The sequence below is a fragment of the Cervus elaphus genome, chromosome 20, assembly GCF_910594005.1.
Source record: "Cervus elaphus chromosome 20, mCerEla1.1, whole genome shotgun sequence".
NCBI classification, from domain to species: Eukaryota; Metazoa; Chordata; class Mammalia; order Artiodactyla; family Cervidae; genus Cervus; species Cervus elaphus.
Window position 1 is genome coordinate 132,999,161 of NC_057834.1, and position 13,296 is coordinate 133,012,456.

Sequence of the window (13,296 nt, forward strand, 5' to 3'; positions counted from 1 at the left end):
TACTCCTGAGCGCCACAGGAGATCAAAGGCTTTCTCATTTGCTTGTGAAGGATCTTCCTCTGAACTTTAGACAGAGAAAGAAAAGGCAGTTTCTGACATTCCTTTCTTCTCCTCTGCCTCCTACTTCGTCCAGTTCCAGTTCCAGGTAATAAATTCACTGACTTGTTAAAGGCAGATGGAGCTCAGGTGATTCTACTACAGACTAGGTTTTCCATTCTACTTAGTTGACACGTGCCATTTTCTCCCAAGACTTCCATCTCCCATTTTTGTCTATCGGCAAACTGTCCTTTTTTTTTTCTTTCTTTCAAAATCCTGTTTGTATCCCCACCCTTAAAATACCTTCTAAGGACCCACTTACTTTTAGGTAGTAGACAATTTCTAGGTTTCTAACGATTCACGTAGCTAATATATTCACATTTTCTTTACCTGTTCTTTGCAATCTATTTCTTCATTGCAAAATAAAAAGTCTTTTCTAAGACTAATGGGATGCTCTTGCTAAAGCAACCAAACTTTGATTAAGACTTAGAAGGAAACGGAGCATCTAGGTAAAGTTAAGCTTACCACGCATAAGCACAGTGTGATTTGCATTATATAGGTATTATTTTAACCCTCACGGCAATCCTGTGAAGTAGGTATCATTCCTTCCCCATTTAGAGGCCCTCCCCGTTTCACCTGGGCTTCCCACGTGGCTCTAGTGGTAAAGAACCCGCCTGCCAATGCAGCAGATGTAAGAGATGCAGGTTTGATCCCTGGGTTTGGAAGATGCCCTGGAGGAGGAAATGGCAACCCACTCCAGTATTCTTGCCTGGAGAATCCCACGGACAGAGGAGCCTGGTGGGCCATAGTCCATGGGGTCGCAGAGACTGGAACACAACTGAAGCGATTTAAAGCGCGCGCAATTTTACAGATTAGGAAGCTGAGGCTTAGGAAGGTTGTCACATATCCTTGATCACACAGTTACCAGATGGGGAGTTTACTTCTACTCAGTAAACTGACCTGAAGAAAACAGAGGTAGGCTAGAAAAGGAAGTATAAAACGCGGAAAAGCAAGCAAAGGGGACAGCAAGTGGGCGGAAGCTGCCCTTTCACCGTTTCCTTCCCCAACTTACGGACCAAGCCTCCAACGTAGCCCGCACGCCTCCCAGCGGCCACATCTCTACCAATGGCACTTCCGGTATCGGGATGATGTCATCACCCAGCGCCGCAAGTCGGCGCCGGACGCCGGCTTGCGCGTGGCGCGAGACGTAGGATGAGAAGGCGGGCTTTCCGGCTCGATTCAAAGCCATTTCCGCCAGGAGCCGGAAGTCCGTCCTGGATGGCTTTGGGGGCGGCCTCTGCGTGGAGCTGATCGCAGGGGCCACTGGCCTTCCCGCTCCCTCTGGTTCCCTCATGGTGCGGGCCGCGGCCGCCAGTCTGCGCTCGGATCGGCGGCGCTGAGGCGCCGGGGCAGCACGCGACATGTCGTCGGGCCTCCGCACCGCCGTCTTCCCGCGTTGGAAGCGCCACATCTCAGAGGAGCTGAGACGCCGGGACCGGCTGCAGAGGCAAGCGTTCGAGGAGATTATCCTGCAATGTGAGCGGCGGGCGGGCCCGGAGGGCGGGCGGGCCCAGGGGGCGGGCGGGCGGACCCCTCCGAGGCATGCGGGGCCGCCAGCAGGAACCCCAGGCCGGGCCCCGGCGCCTCTCGCGCGTCTCACTGCCGCCCCGGGTTCCCAACGCCTGGCGCAGCCCCATGCCTTTTTGTATCTTTTCCTCTTTTCCGTTTATCCTTGAGTGTGACTGTGGAGGGTTTCTCTGCAAGCCTTGGATTTTCTTCATGGGCAGGCGCCGTACACGTTTGTATGTGTAAATCCCAGTTGCTCCGTACCCAATGCTTGTGTAATTAAATAGGTAGCTTCCAGAAACGGGCTGTTTTGGGCATCGTGTTACTGCAATGGGCACTGACTTGAAGCATTAACTCGCGGCATTAGCGTAGTGCTCTGAGTATCACGAAATGTTTGCCTTGCATTTCTCAAGACCTGTCCTTACACTCCGCCTTCGTGTTCTTTGTGACACATCTTGAGTCTTAACTTACTTTTTAGTCGGGACATCGTAGGCTTTACTGTTACTGAAAACTTGGATATGAAAGAAGTGGGCCACACCCACCGCCGCTGCAGCAATTTGAGTACAAAAATGTTTGTGCCCTTCAGTTCAGTTCAGTCGCTCAGTCACATCCGACTCTTTGTAACCCCGTGGATTGCAGCAGGCCAGGCTTCCCTGTCCATCCCCATCTCCCGGAGCTTGCTCAAACTCATGTCCATCGAGTCGGTGGTGCCATCCGACCATCTCATCCTCTGTCGTCCCCTTTTTCTCCCGCCTTCAATCTTTCCCAGCATCAGGGTCTTTTCCAGTGAGTCAGTTCTTCGCATCAGGTGGCCAGAGTATTGGAGTTTCAGCTTCAGCATCAGTCCTTCCAATGACTATTCAAGACTGATTTCCTTTAGGATGGACTGGTTGGATTTGTGCCCTTAGATGCCTTCTAATGAGCATTTCCTTACCTCGCCCCCCATTTTACCCTAACTGATGACACATTTGGGGGAAGAAACCGGCACTGTTGGAACCTCTGGTTCCAGGTCTGCCTCTTGAAGTATGCCTTTAGGTCTCAAATTCTGTTGATTATGAGATTCAATGTAATAGTAGTTAATACTCTTCATTGAATTCTGATCATGCTAAATTTGTGGTTCCTACACGTACTGCAGGTTAGAATTAGATGGGGATCTTTTCAAAAATTACAAAGTCCAGGCCATACCCCAGACCAACTACACCACAGGAATGCAGTGGGACATGGGGGTCAGTATTTCTTGGTGCTCCCCAAGTAAATCTGATGTATAGACAAGCTTTTGTGCTGCAGTATTTGGCATGTATTGTTTCACTTTCTTTCTGAAAATTCCTGAAACAGGTCCTGTTGCCCTTTATACAAATGAGGAATCTGAGACCAAGAGAGGTTAGGTAATTTCTCCGGGAAGCACAGCAGAGTAGATAGGGTCTAGATTTGGACCCAGACTTGATGGCTCCTAACTTTTTTGCATTTTTGCTTTTCTCACTGGGTTCCCCAAGAAATGGTCCTAGCTGAGCTCATCCTCTTAACTAAAATGGAAGAAAAGGGAGATGATGGGTGTGCCACTGTTGCACTAATTCTTTACACTCTTAAGAGACTGGCAGCCTGGTGCTATTTCAGAAAGCCGGAAGCACAGGAGACTCCTTATTCAAACATGACTCCTCATGGGTTACATAAATTCAGGTGAGTAGGTATTTCATCACATGCTTATTCTTTAAAAGCTGTCACATCGAGTTGGCCGTCTGACCACAGTCCCCTTACCAGCCTCACTTACCTGCATCTATAAAATCGGGGTGAAGCTTGCCTTGCCTGCTTCATAAATACAGTGCTGGGCAAGTGCTTTAAATGCCATCTCCGTAATTGTCTATGAATGGAAGGTGCTTGCTTGTCATCGCATTGACACAATTGAATGTTTTTCTGCACTTTGAAAATGGACATCTTGAAGGGAGTGGAGGATGTCAAAGGCTAGTCAGAAAGACAGGTCGGTCCTGTCTTTAGAGGGAACATGTCTTCAAACAGCCTAGTGAGGAGTACAAGCCTGGGGCGGGGGAGCAGTTGGAGAGGAGACGGGGTGAGGAGCAATAGGACGTGGCTACCCTGGCCTGTGCAGATCTCCAGTTTAGGCAGGGGTTGATGTTTGGGAGATCACCTCTGGTTTGACTATGAAAAGGTCCCACTCTTCATTGCCCTGCTTCTCAAAGAGGGGGACAGAGTTTGCTGTCAGTCCTGCCTCTGGGCCTGAAGAGGAAGATGAGAAGAGGCCCTGGGCACTGCAGGCGGCTCCCCTCCCTCTCCATCCTTCTCTTGAGTGAGAGGAGCTTTTAGGAAGGATCCCTCTTGAATACCTCCTGTCCTTTGAAAGACCCACTATCACCAGGCATCCATCTGTAACATTTTTGAAGATCTTTATCAAGACCCTTTGACACAGGTGAACATTCAAGGTTGGAATCCCTTTCCTCTTCTGAGCTAGTTTATTAAATTAATATAGATGAAGACAGTGTTTCTGTTTCTGCCCAGGCTTTCCATCTTCAGAGATGAAAAAAATGGGGCTCCACTCTAAGAGGAAAGACTAGCCCTTCTAACAGGAATGGTCACTGGCGTAAACCCTTGTCGCGTTTTTGTCGTGAAGCAGCTGTCATCTCAGACGTGTGGGGTTAGTGAAGGCCCGCATCAGATGTGGGTTTTCTGTAAGTTTCCCAGGGCCACTTTTCTTCTTCTGCTCCGTGCACCCGTTCCACTTCTGATCTCACTGGCCCCCTGGGTGCCTGTCATTTCTAGCCCTGACTTGACTTTTGACTTCCTTATTGTGTTCCCGTCACATTTATTATGGTTCTAGAACTCTCTTTTTTGAACTCTCTGCGCCTGTATTCTTCAGCATGGTAGGATCTTGCACCTAGTTGGTCAAGCAGGGAACCTCAGGATAGCCTTTGACTTCTTACTCATTACTATCTGTTAATGTCACTTGTTGAGTCGCTAAGTCATGTCCGACTCTTTGCAACCCACAGACTACAGCACACCAGACTTCCCTGTCCTTCAGTATCTCCTGGAGTTTGCTCAAGTTCATATCCATTGAGTCGGTGATGCTATCCAACCATCTCATCCTCTGCCGCTCCCTTCTCCTTTTGCCGTCAATCTTTGCCAGCATCGGGGTCTTTTCCAGTGAGTTGGCTCTTCGCATCAGGTGGCCAAAGGATTGGAGCATCAGCATCAGTCCTTCCAGTGACTGCTTGCTTTTAAAATCTGTTGTTTCACCATTGCCAGTAAGAAGAGGTCTGAATTTTCCCATCCTGCCCTCTCATGTGTTGGAGTGACTTTTATTTCCAGCCACTTACTAGGCAGCTCTAAACCTTTTGCCTGGATTGTCTGTCTTCTTCACATGTGAAACCATCTGAGAAAATGAGTAAAAGCTCACTTTTTCTCTTCCTTTTTATACTTGACCTCCACCCCTCCCCACCCATGTATGTTTTACTCCTTGTGGTCAGAGACTCTGGTTTGTATTTGTATCCCTAGTGCTCTGATCTGAATTTAAGGCAGTTTTCCTCTTTTACTTAGTGGTGCATAGCACTTCATTTTTCCATTGTGTTTTGGTATGTTGTTTGTTTCTTCTTCCCCAGGTAGGAAGCTGTGGGAGTAGAAAGAATGGAGAGGGGATGTTTTTGGGGGGAGTTTTCAGATTCCTTTGTCTGGCTGCCTATGCTTAGGCCAGGAAGCATCTAAGGAGTGTATGTTCTTGGAGTTTGGACAACTGCTACAGTTGGTGACAAAGTGCAGTATACCTAGTACTTTGATACCTCATAAAAGTGAAACCAGCCCCATCATCTTCTGATTATTTTTTTTGGTCCAGATCTTTATGAGACAGTAAGTAGTAATTAAGTGTACATAGGTTATATTAACCTTTTTTTTCTTTGATAGATAACAAGTTGCTGGAAAAGTCAGATCTTCATTCAGTGCTGGCCCATAAGCTACAAGCCGAAAAGCATGACGTACCAAACAGACATGAGATAAGGTATTTGGAAACTATCCTCTGTTATTTATGTCCCCCTTTTAATTGAAATTTGTCTCAGTTCAGTTGTCACTTCTCCACTTTTGAAGCAAACCAAGTACTGTGTTTGTGCTCCAGTTTTGTTTGGGCCTCCCTTGTGGCTCAGCTGGTAAAGAATCCGCCTGCAATGCAGGAGACCAGGGTTCGATCCCTGGGTTGGAAAGATTCCCTGGAGAAGGGAAAGGCTACCCACTCCAGTATTCTGGCCTGGAGAATTCCATGAACTGTATAGTCAGTCCATGGGGTCACAAAGAGTCAGAGCAACTTTCAGTTTACAGTTTTTAGGTTTTGTCAGTTCCTTTCAAATCAAAGCTTCTGAAGCCACATAGCTAAAATCTTTTTTTTTGAAGGCATGTAGGTACTTCCCCACTAGAAGGCTCATCATCAGTATGATGTGAGCTTGAGAAACTGCTTCAGACGAGTGGCCAGGCCAGCTTCTCTAGCCTACAAAGCCTCACTTTTTCTAAATAATAAGGTATAAGCACTCTTGAACAGATTTACATAGATCTTGCTGGTACAGGATTCAAAGGCCTGTAAACATAAGCAGTACAGGTCTGTTTAATCTTTTTTAGTTCAGTGTGTTGCAGCATATTTTAGTATGTGGTCACACCAGTGAGTTTCAAAAAGCTTTCTTTTTTTTTTTTTTAAAGAAAGACTAGGGGAAAACCTGCATTTTAATAGGAAGGGTAGGTATTGCTTCATTAAACCTGTGAGTGTATGTTCATGCTGGGAGTTTGGTATGTTTACTTGGGTCCTTCACTGTCTCTTTCTGAGGGTCCTAAGCAGCTTAAATGGAATCATTCTAGAGTCTTACTGAAAGGTTGTTGCTGAACAATAAGATGCCAGGATTCTTGGCCTCCGGAGGAGACGAATTCAATCCAGGGCCAGAGACGAGGCTGGATCGCTCAGAGCTTTTGTGTAATAAAGTTTTATTAAAGTATAAAGGAGATAGAGAAAGCTTCTGACATAGGCATCAGAAGGGGGCAGAAAGAGTGCCCCCCTGCTAGTCTTTAGCTGTATGCTATATAGTCACTCGCAGTCTGTTAATGAAAAGGAAGGAATGTCTTAAAATTTAGAATGGCGCCAGATAATTCATCCCAGGCCATAAAACAATTGACTTTGAATCTTGCAGAAGGGCAGATTACCATGCAAATAGTTTCATTTACATAGATTAGGGGAACAATATCTGAGGATAACATACTGGTTTGTCAAGTAGGTTGAGCCATTTGGCGGAACCAACTTGAAGACAGAGTCTAGGGTACATTAACATGCTGCTGCTGCTAAGTCACGTCAGTCGTGTCCGACTCTGTGTGACCCCATAGATGGTAGCCCACCAGGCTCCCATCCCTGGGACTCTCCAGGCAAGAACACTGGAGTGGGTTGCCATTTCCTTCTCCAGTGCATGAAAGTGAAAACTGAAAGTGAAGTCGTTCAGTCCTACCTGACTCTTAGCGACCCCATGGACTGTAGCCTACCAGGCTCCTCTGTCCATGGGTTTCCCAGGCAAGAGTACTGGAGTGTGTTGACATTAACATAGCTTAAGACAAACATTTCCATAAGAAAAAATGTATTGGTTAACTCAAGGTTTGAGAATAGTTAGCTTCAGGTGAAACCAGGTGTCATGGCAACACAGCATTTTAAGGGAAACCTCCTTTTAAATTTGTATAGAGAAGAAGAAAAATATCTCTAGTTTGTTTCTTCCTGCCGCTTAAGAGAGATAAAAATGTCTGGCACTTGCAGCCTATTTCTTCCGTTTGGAGACCCCTGGCCTTCCTGCCTGTTACCCTCTCATTACTGTCTTCCTTTTCCATTTGTTCACCGTGTTTGCTCAATAGCTCAGTGGGTGAAGAATCCGGCTGCAGTGTAGGAGACACAGGTTCAATCCCTGGGTTGGGAAGATCCCCTGGAGGAAGAAATGGCACCCACTTCTTGCCTAAAAAATCCCATGCACAGAGTAGCTTGGCGGGCTACAGTCCAAAGGGTTGCAAAGGGTCAGACATGACCATGCATGCATACAACTTACATGGTAACCATACCCATTCTTGCTCTAAAATCTACATGTTTTTTGGTATGTCAGTTACATTTTCCCCATTGTAAAAGCAAAGTTGATGGTAATTTGGGGTTTTAGAAGAAAAACAGAAATGCTTGATGTAGCTTATTTCATTTATTCCTGTCTCCATATCTGCTCAGTACCTGCCGTCCATGTTTCCTCATTGGCGAGATGGTCTCCAGACAGACTGGAGTGGACAGAGGGACAGATGGCCCAGCCTCGGCTGCATTTCTGTCTAAGCACAATTCAGGAGAGCGTGCCTAAGCTGTGGCCCTGGGAAGCCTCCTCAGTGTTTAAAATAGTAGTTGCTGTATTCTGGTCAGCTTAGGTGTAGAGAAGCCATGTGACCGTTTTTCACCTAAATTCAGTCAGCTGAAATCCTGGAACATTTTATTTCTATTTGGTTAGACTCTTCGTTTCCAAGGTAGTGGAGCTTCAGTGTCAGTCCTTCAAATGAATATTCAGGCTCCAGTACTTGATGCAAAGAGCCGACTCATTGGAAAAGACCCTGATGCTGGGGAAAATTGAAGGCAGGAGAAGAAGAGGGTGGCAGAGGATGAGATGGTTGGGTGGCATCATTGACTCAATGAACATGAGTTTGAACAAGGTCCCGGAGATAGTGAACAATAGGGAACCCTGCTGTGCTTCAGTCCATGGGATCGAAAAGAGTCGGACACGACTGAGCGACTAAACAACAATAAGACTCTTGGTGACTAAAGTCCTTCATCCTTTATCTATCAGCTAAACTCATTTGCTTGGAAAGGTACTATAAATAAATATACAACATTCTTTTAACTGAATATCACTGGGGTAGTTCGGCTTCCCGGATAGCTCAGCTGGTAAAGAATCTGCCTGCAATGCAGGAGACCCCGGTTCGATTCCTGGGTCGTGATGTTCCCCTGGAGAAGAGATAGGCTACCCACTCCAGTATTCTTGTCTGGGAAATCCCATGGGCAGAGGAGCCTGGCGGGCTACAGTCCCTGGGGTCACACAGAGTCAGACACGACCGAGCGATTAAGCACAGCACTGGGGTGGTAATGTAAATGGAGGTCCTTGCTTTCCTGTAAACTTGTGTTCCTAACCAGGCCTCCTCCTGACTGCCTCATTCCTATCCTTATTTTCCACAAGTCAGCTGCGGTTCCCTTTCTCCCTCAGTGTCCCGACCCTCCCCCTCTGCAGTCACCCGGCCAGTTGATTCTTTGGCCACAGCATCCTCTGCGTCTGTCCCTTGGTTTGCACTTGTGTGCCTTCCCCTTCATTGCCTACCTGTGCTTCCGTTCCCGGACTGTGGCAGGGGTCTCGTTCACTGAGACACCATTGTGGGCCAGGCGCTGGGATACGAAGATGAACAAGCCAGAGTCCTTGTTCTCAAGGACCTGAGCCGCGTGGGGAAACCAACTCAAAGAGGTTTGGCGGGATGCGCGTGTTCCCAGGAGATGGGGTCTGATTGGCTGCTTTCTCTGTTTTCCCAGCTGTCCTTAAGTCCTGCCCTGCCCATCCCATTCTAGTTAATTCTAAAATGCACTTTGCTTAAACAGCTTTCTCTCATCGATTTTCTGGCTCCCCTCTTCAGTGTTTTAATCCCTTTGCTAACAGAAGAGATTAAACTCTTTCCTGGGAAATAGTTGACTCCAACCGTTTTCTAAGTATGCTCCCTGGACGGCAGCCTTAGAAATCTGTTAGAAATGCGGAATGTTGGGCCTCACCCCAGACCTCCTGTTTCAGAAGCTCTCGGGGTAGGGCCCAGTCGTCTTGTATGAAGAAGCCTTTTAGGTGATTCTGACGACCTCTGACATTGAGGACCCCCTGCCTTGGTGGCTGCTCAGCCCTTGTGAGCCACCCGAAGGTCCCGAGAGCATTAGAGACGTAGACTATCAACGCAGATTATCGGCCCTTTTGTTAGACCTGATGAGTCCATCTGGGGTGAGGCCCAAGAATCTCTTAAAACCTGCTGTCTGGATGATCCTTTTCTCTGTCTAGTGGAGCACTGGGCTTTTATAAGAAGTTTGGCTTCTTTGGTGAGTAAAATTGGAAGCAATGAAAAGGCTGTGAGCAGAGAAATGAGCGCCCTGGGTCCTTGCCTTTGTCTCAGGGATCTTTTCTCTACAATGCCAGCTTGGAAGAAGGGACTAGTTTGATGTTTTGCATATTTCACTTTGCTTCACATTAAAATGAGAATCTGGTAGCAGTTATTTCTTATCTTCCTAATTCTCATACAGAGTCAGTTACCCAAGCCTGTTGCTTTTTTTTTTTTTTTAGTAAGCCTGTTGCTTTTATTGCCTCGCTTAGGGTGGTTTCTTATAAGGCATGGGTCACTTTCTAGTCTCCAGACTTCGACCTCTTGGGCCAAGATTGAGGAAGCACTGTGTTGCCTCAGAGAACGCAGCATTAGGGTGTCTTAGCACCTGTGATAAAAATGCTTTTAGAGACGGAGGGAGCATCACTCTGCTCCCCTTTCCCTCTTTATCTCTTACTAGTCATTGGGAGGAGATGGTTCCCCCATCCTCCCTTCAGGTGGTGATACCCTAGTTTGCCAGCCATCTTTCCCCCGGATGGTGGTTTCAGCTGCTCACTATGGTCTGATGGTTTACATCTGGAGCTCCAGCTGAGACCGGTCTCCTGAGTCACCCATCCACAGTCTGGTCACCTACTGCGGGTTCTGAGGTAGTGTGCACACATCTGCAGACTTTCCCAAACTCCATTGGCTCTCAAGGTGGCCTGAACTTAGTCCACGGCTTCAGATGCGTTTGTCTGCTGACAGTGTCTCTGTGTCAGCCTCCAGCTTGGACTTCTTTACTTGAAGTCAGGCTCTAATAAATGTGCCTTTTCCCACTCGGCGTACCCCCATGGATGTCCGAGGTGACCTTGTTCTTCAGCCGCCCCCTGCCTCCGCCTTCTCCCACAGCCCTTTCTCCTGAGGTGGTAATGTCTGCCTTTGATCAGCCACTCAGGCCAAAAGCCTTGAAGTCATCCCCGACTCCTGTCTTTCTGTCGTTCCCCACGGCCAGTTCAGAGGCAAGTCCTACAGTCTCTCTCCGCAGTGGACCTAGCTCGGATCTGACCACGTCTCACCACATCCCCTGCCCTGTCCTGTCCTGATCTGCACTTCCTCGAGTCCAGACTGTAAAATAACTTGCTAACCAATCTCCCTGTTCTGCCCTTGCCCCCCTGCAGCCCGCTCTGCACCCAGCAGCTATAGCGATCCTTTGACACGTAAGTCATTCCTCTGCTCAACACCCTCAGTGGCTTCCGATCACGCAGAGGAAAAGCCACAGTCCTCAGGGTTCTGGGAGACTGCATGACCTCCCTGCTCCTCCCTGACCCCCTGCACCCCTGCCTCGAGTTGCCCGCCTCCAGCCTCTGTGACACTTGCTGTTCCTTCCGCTCACACAGCCCTGTCCCCAGGCCCACACGGCTAGTTCTTCACTTCTGTCGTGTCTCCAGTCTTGCGTCACCTCTCGGGCTGCCTTTGGTTACTCCACATGGAACAGGAGCCCTATCGTTCTGTTCCCTTCTTTATTTACACTGCTAAGTTTTTCTTCACAGCACATCTGACCACCAGCCTCCGTCCATCCTCTCGCTTGTGGTCTGTGCTCTCGGCCGATTGCAGCGTCACGCGGGCAGAGCAGTGTCCCTGCCTTCTGCCCACTCCCAGAGCAGCCCCAGCTCAGAGCTGGCTCTCAGATACTTGTCGACTGAGGGAACTGTGTTGTCTCCTCCCCGTTCACCTGAACTTCATTCCGGAAGCCATCCTTTATTCCTGGCCTGGCTGGCGGTTGGGTTGTGACTGGTTGGTTTTATCCGTGTCTCACGGCCCCTCCTCTCTGCTTCAGGTTTGTAGTGACTCGTGACTCCGCTGGCCTGGAGACCTGAACTGCTTTATTGGCTGTGCTGTCATCTGCAGGCTTCAGATTCCAAAGTTACTGTTCCAGTGTCTGATTGAAGGGGTCTAGGGTCTGATTTTTTCTTTTTCCCTCTTTTTTGCATGTTCTCTTCATCTGCCTGGTTGGGGCATTTAGTCCTGGACATGATGGTTCATGGAATGATAGTCAGCTGCAAGAAATGGCCCAGCTGAGAATTAAACACCAAGAAGAACTGACTGAATTGCACAAGAAACGTGGGGAGGTAAAGAAAGATAGCCTTTCTCATCTCTCCCTGAGGGTGGGGGCGGCGGGGGGCAGATACTTCCACTGGCATTGGCAGCCATTCGGGCTACATACAGCATCGCCAGCTCTCTCTGTGGGAATGAAGCAACAGGAAAGGTGAGACACCGCCCCCCCCAACATCAGCAACCCTCGAGATAACTTCCAGGAGGCATGAAAGGTACAAGTGGAGAAAACGTAGAAAGAACCCTACTCCTCAGTCAACTGAAAGTTTACTGATAACCATCATGAAGTGTGAACCCTGCAGTTTCAGAAAAATTCATTGGGACGAAGCACCTTCTGGGCTCTGTTTACCCTGGATGGTGGTCTAATGGCAGGTTATAAAGGTCTTCAGCTGAGTTGATGGTTTCATCAGCTAAAGAATCTGGAAAGGTCGCCGGGGTGGGGGGTAGACAGACGCTCTCAGCAGGAGCCCAGCAGTCAACCTAGAACATCACAGGTCTGCCCCAGGCTGCCTGCAGCACGGGAGGCACACGCTGAGCTCGCGAGCTTCCCTGTCGGCCCTTCTCTCTTCCACACAGCTCGTTTCTTCTTCCTGCCGTGGCCCAACCCCACAGGCACCTATTTTTTTTTTTCTTTCAAATAAATCACTCTTACTAATTTCCAACTGAGGTCCTAAACTCTCTTGTTAATGATGAACGTGTTCTTTACCCCCCAAGTTAGCCCAGTTGGTGATTGACCTGAATAACCAAATGCAGCAGAAGGACAAGGAAATGCAGATGAACGAAGCCAAGTGAGTAGAGACCAGGCCTCCTTCAGGACCGGGCGTGGGGTCACACTTCTGTTGTACTGTCCTCTTGTGTGTGGGGCCAGTAGCCCCCACGCTGGACTCGGCACCAGTTTCATTTCTGTGCAAGCATAGCACGGGGTCCTTTTCTACCCTCTGAGAATGTGAAAGGCAAGGACAGTGCCCTCAGGCCTCTGGGATCCCAGCACACACATGCTCCCCTGAGACACACCCCCTGAGAAGTAAGCTTGGCTCTGGGAAGCGAACACGAGGCAGCCCGAGTTCTCCCCACAGCCACCGCCACCGGTGGGAGCGGCATCTCCTGTGTGGGCACGGGAACAGGGGTGCGCTATGAGCAGGTTATTCTTCATCTGGGAGAAGCCTGCTAGACCCGATAAACAGAGCCTCCAGATCTGGGACCTTTGAGCTGGAGGGGAGCCTGGGTTCCCTCTGGGCCTGTTCTCCGAGTCTGCCGCGAGGGCTCTCGGAGGCTTAGAGTGAAAGGTGGGGAGCTTGCTTAGTCTCAGCGAGGAGGGGATGGAATGCACGGATCCCTGGCCTCCTGCTGAGCTGCCATCACCACGCTCAGTTCAGCATCAGAATTTCCCTCTTCCTTCCCACCCTGCTTCTCTGAACCTGAACTGTTCACTCAGTCTGGTGAACTTTGCCCGAGGTGTTGCCTCTGCTAACGGGATTGCCCCTAAACCCCGGGGCTGGG

At 48.8% G+C, this 13,296-nt stretch overlaps 1 protein-coding gene across 4 annotated transcripts in view; it reads left to right on the top strand.

Annotated features, from left to right (window-relative positions):
• Positions 1-1,285: 1,285 nt before the first annotated feature.
• Positions 1,286-13,296, top strand: part of ATG16L1 (autophagy related 16 like 1) — a 42,922-nt gene continuing 30,911 nt past the window's right edge. For all 4 annotated transcript variants that reach the window (XM_043876662.1, XM_043876663.1, XM_043876665.1 and 1 more), the window contains exons 1-4: positions 1,286-1,572; positions 5,509-5,602; positions 11,708-11,813; positions 12,511-12,584. In XM_043876662.1, coding sequence (XP_043732597.1) covers positions 1,458-1,572; positions 5,509-5,602; positions 11,708-11,813; positions 12,511-12,584 — 389 coding nt within the window. In that variant the 5' untranslated portion in view covers positions 1,286-1,457. The remainder of the gene's footprint in view (positions 1,573-5,508; positions 5,603-11,707; positions 11,814-12,510; positions 12,585-13,296) is intronic.